Source organism: Palaemon carinicauda, chromosome 3, assembly GCF_036898095.1.
Source record: "Palaemon carinicauda isolate YSFRI2023 chromosome 3, ASM3689809v2, whole genome shotgun sequence".
NCBI lineage: Eukaryota > Metazoa > Arthropoda > Malacostraca > Decapoda > Palaemonidae > Palaemon > Palaemon carinicauda.
Genome location: NC_090727.1, coordinates 46,014,099 through 46,019,098, shown reverse-complemented (window position 1 = coordinate 46,019,098; position 5,000 = coordinate 46,014,099). Strand labels below are relative to the sequence as shown.

Below are 5,000 nucleotides of genomic sequence, written 5' to 3'. Positions count from 1 at the left end.
GTTTATACAGTAGTTGTCTGTTGCACTTACCATTTTAATGTGATCTGATATCTTTCAATGAATATAAAGCTATATTCTTTTATCTTGACACTCTCGAAATTAATTTAGAAGCCATATTTGCATAAAATGGTTATCTCTCTTCTTGAAACTTCATTGAGATTTAAGACCCTCCATTTCTTTTACTGTAGTTTTGTTTGGCCCTGATTCTAATGACTGAGATTTAAGAATCGCTACGTACATAAACAACAGTTGTCTTTCTTTGAGATAATCTTGAAATAGCAAACACTATTATTCATTGAATATGCAGTATAGTTTTAGTCTTGACACTCCTGTATGTTATTAAAGAGCCTTAAGTGCACATTCAATAGTTGTCTTTGGTTTTCACACTTTTGAAGGATATTCAAGAGCTTTCGTTGCATATACAGTTTTTTTCTCTCTCCATTTTTGCTTTATTTTGACACAGTTGAATGAGACTGAAAAACGTCATACCATATATAAGAGTTGTCTTTCATCAGCTACGTTCTATTTCTTTAGACTTGGGAGTATTTATTGCATTTTTATTATCTAAAACACAGACCCGTATATTAAGACATTTTTATTTTCAGATGTACATCAGGAACTCGGGAATCAGAAAACTAATTTTCAAGGTAATCTTCCAAATATTTAAAGTAAATTGATTTATCATTTTATATTTCCTACCCTAATGACTATTCTCTTATTAGATATTTTGAGGCACAATATTTGATTGCAATATACGCTCACGGTAAAGCTTTTTTTTTTTTTTTTCCAGAGCTCCATCATGAATATATTTAGGACATTTATGCCACTATTATAATATAAGGTCATTAGATAGACAAATAGTCATAGACAGAGAATGGAAGTTGAGGGATTGGGTAAGTGGTGAAAGGGGAATAAGGTAGATAAAAGGATGAGAAAGAATAAGGCCTTCTATGTTCATGAAAATTCCCTATGGAAAAGAATTTGTGTACTGTGACTTCTTGTTGTGCACCAATTATGTTTAAGAGCCTAAATTACGTTTAAAATAGTTGTGTTTTCATTGCATATACTACGTTCTCTTTTTCCTTGACAATCAAGAATAAGCTCTTTTCTTCTTCTTGTTTCTCCTTTGAGAGATTTTAAATAATTATATAGAGACAGAAGTTTATTCATATATTTTCCTTCAATCTTTATTCTCTTCACTCTGAATGATTAATCAACTGATATATACTTTCCTTTCAGGGCATGACGAGCTTCTACAAAGAATTTTAAATTTGTATGACTTTCAAAATTTTTAGGTGTGATCTCGACAGCAAATTTACTTTCTTCAATTGCACAAAAAAAATGGCTTATTGAGAAAGTCTTTTAAGATTTTCGGTGATCAATCTATTCTGAAGAAGTGTTTTGATTCTTTCATTCTACCTTGTTTTGAGTATTCTTCAGCTGCTGATTCTCATCTTAATTTGTTGGACAGAAACTAATGGTCTATTAAGTTTCTTATTCCTGATCTAGATATTAATCTCTGGCACCGTCGTTCAATTAGTTCATTATGCATGTTGCATAAGATTTTGCATAACTCTGACCATCCTTTACATTCAGATCTCCCTGGACAATTCTATCCTGTTCGTAATGCTAGGCAGGCAGTTAATTCTAATAGCCAGGCCTTCTCCATTATGAGGCTCAATACTACGCAGTACTCTAGAAGTTTTATTCCAGCTGTTACCAAGTTGTGGAATGATCTTCCTAATCGGGTAGTTGAATCAGTAGAACTTCAAAAGTTCAAAGTTGGAGCAAATGCTTTTTTGTTGACCAGGCGGACATGAGTCTTTTTATAGTTTATGTATGATATATCTGTTTTTGACCTTGTTAATAGTTTATATATGACATGTCTGTTTTGACGTTGTTACTTTTTTTTAGAATGATTTATTGTTAATTTGTTCTCTTCATTTATTTATTTCCTTATTTCCTTTCCTCACTGGGCTATTTTCCCTATTGGAGCCCCTAGGCTTATAGCATCTTGCTTTTCCAACTAGGGTTGTAGCTTGGATAGAAATAATGATTATAATAATAATAATAATAATAATAATAATAATAATAATAATAATAATAATATTAATAATGCCGGGTAAGTCTCTGGACTATTAGGATTTTTAAAGTTTTTATTTGATATGTCAATCCAGCAACTAAAAATTAGTGTAAATATTAATCTTCAACTGGTGAACTACATAACATAAGCAGAATTGCAAAGTTATTCGAATGTTAATTTTTTTTTATTCATGCAACCATTTGAAAAATATTTTTTTTTACATTTTCAGATATGCAGGAGAAACTCCAACATCTTGAAAATAATCTTCAAGGTAATCTTTCCAATAGATTTTTTACAAATCTTTTCATTTCCTTTGTCTGTACCTCTTCACTTTACACCCAAAAAAGGTGATTATATGATGACTTATGTGTGGTTAAGGAGCCATCATTGCATATTCAGTCGTTGTCTTGTTCTCATACTGTTGAAAGATATTTACACAACAGTTGTTTTTCTTTGAGATAATCTTGAAATAGCGAACACTATTATTCATTGAATATGCAGTATTGTTTCAGTCTTGACATTCCTGTATGTTATCAGAGAGCATTAATTGCACATTCAATAGTTTTCACACTTTTGAAGGATATTCAAGAGCTTTCGTTGCATATACAGTATTTGTGTTTTATTTTGACACAGTTGAATGAGATTGAAAAACGTCATATCATATATAAGAGTTGTCTTTCATAAGCTACGCTTTTTTTTTTTTTTGGAGACTTTAGAGTATCTATTGCATTTTTATTACTGAAGACACACACCAGTATTTTGAGACATTTTTATTTCCAGATGTGCAGCAGGAACAAGGGATTCAGAAAACTTATTTTCAAGGTAATACTTCTAATATTTAGAGTGAATTAATTTATCACTGTATATTTCTTACCCTAATGACTATACTCTTATTAGATAATTTGAGGCATAATATTTGATTGCAATATACGCTCATGGTGAACCATTTTTTGTCCAGGACTTCATCATGAACTGGAACACGTGAAAGGTACTTGTTATTCCAGCAATTTTGATCATCCCTCCTAAATGCGTATCGGTTCATCTTGATGAGATATTTTTTAATAGTATATATATATATATATATATATATATATATATATATATATATATATATATAGGCCTATATATGATATATATATATACATATAAATATATATATATATCTATATATATATATATATATATATATATATATATATATATATATATATATATATATATATATATGTATATATGTAAGTATATATATATATATATATATATATATATATAAATATATATATATACATACATATATATATATATATATATGTATGTATATATGTAAGTATATATATATATATATATATATATATATTTTTATATATATATATATATATATTTATGTATATTTACAAGTATATATATATATATATATATATATATATATATATATATATGAACATATATATATGTATGTATATATATATATATATATATATATATATATATATATATATATATCTATATATGTGTGTGTGTATGTATGGATATATATATATATATATATATATATATATATATATATATATATATACATATATATATATACATATATATATGATGATATAAAATCAAACTAACATTTAATGAATTACTTCTCACTATAGAACAAATTTTCAATCCCCTTCAATAAGAATTCTCTTCAGGTTATGAATCCTATTTTTCTGTTCAAAAGATCTTGCATATTATCCCCTTTTCTACCTCAGGGCTCAGCCGAGAGACTGCACGGTGTCTCAAAGGGGAAGACTTGGAACACTTGACTAATGTATCAGCAGCAGGTAAGTATTTTTTTTTTTATATTCAGTTATAATAATTTATGAAATGTATAGTTAAAAAAAAGATTGGAATTACATCTTTATATTAACAAAATCCTAAATATTTCATGATTACTTTTCTGACCGATATCCTCAATAAATTTGCTGTTTATGTTCTTATTCTTTTGCTTTCCTAATTACTTCGTTGAGTAGAACCATATCTATTTCTTTATCAATTAGAGAAGATTTCAGAGAGCACAACAGTTACAATAAGTTGTTCAAAGGATTATTTTCTTCTTCCCAGCCAATCAAGAGATCAAGTCTTTTCACGAGGAGATGTCCGAAGTCATCGCTTGGTCACAAAAAGGTCAGTTAATATACACTTGAAGCATTGATCTCTCCATATCATCCTTCATTTACCTTGCTATCTAACTCCCTGCCTTCCTCTCTATCTTACCATACCACCCTAACATGATCCTTCAATGCTCTTCTCTCTTATATCAAACATTAACACTGGCATTATTATTGTATTAATCATCTCAACATTTAACTTAATATCGGAAACATTTAAAAAAAAAAGTAATAAAAAAAAAATTAAAAATTTATACCTTAGTCTCTTCAATTCATGGAAAAAAAAACATGATATTTTTGATTTGTGTAACCGGTAGAAATAAAATTAAAGTCAAGTTATCAGGTGGATAACTTATTCTATACAACATAAGTCAATGAAGGTAATGTTTTCTGACAACAGACAAGTGCTCAGAAGGAAGTCTCCTCTGTGGACAGTTAGGATCATGCAAGAACAACCCGTTCAGCTTCACCTGTTCTTGTCCTTCTGGTTTCACCTGGGATGGTTCAGAATGTAAAGGTGAGACACAAAAAACTATTTTCATTTACATCTGTAGATCAGTATAACCTCATGATATAGTTTGATTTTTTCCATAACTATGTTCAATTTGCCATTCTTTCACTCTTTATTAGTTTTCTTTTCTTGATTTATTTGAGAAATGTTTCCTGCATTCTCTTCCATTGTTTTATTCCAAATTTTCACAGTTCCTTTTATTATTATTGATGTGATATTTTTATTATGCTTGTGATGATCACTAAATTTTTAAGGCATT

General features: G+C 28.5%; 1 protein-coding gene and 1 long non-coding RNA gene across 6 annotated transcripts in view; one reads left to right on the top strand and one right to left on the bottom strand.

Moving 5' to 3' along the window:
- The window catches only part of LOC137637299 (uncharacterized), a 408,033-nt gene that overhangs the window by 348,041 nt on the left and 54,992 nt on the right, over positions 1 to 5,000 (bottom strand). The window lies entirely within an intron of this gene.
- Positions 1 to 5,000, top strand: part of LOC137638269 (uncharacterized) — a 16,784-nt gene that overhangs the window by 7,389 nt on the left and 4,395 nt on the right. For 2 of the 4 annotated variants that reach the window (XM_068370328.1, XM_068370327.1), the window contains 6 exons: positions 606 to 647; positions 2,313 to 2,354; positions 2,864 to 2,905; positions 3,832 to 3,903; positions 4,184 to 4,246; positions 4,631 to 4,747. In XM_068370328.1, the coding sequence (XP_068226429.1) occupies positions 606 to 647; positions 2,313 to 2,354; positions 2,864 to 2,905; positions 3,832 to 3,903; positions 4,184 to 4,246; positions 4,631 to 4,747 (378 nt within the window). The remainder of the gene's footprint in view (positions 1 to 605; positions 648 to 2,312; positions 2,355 to 2,863; positions 2,906 to 3,831; positions 3,904 to 4,183; positions 4,247 to 4,630; positions 4,748 to 5,000) is intronic. The other 2 variants (XM_068370330.1, XM_068370329.1) reach the window with 1 other exon arrangement.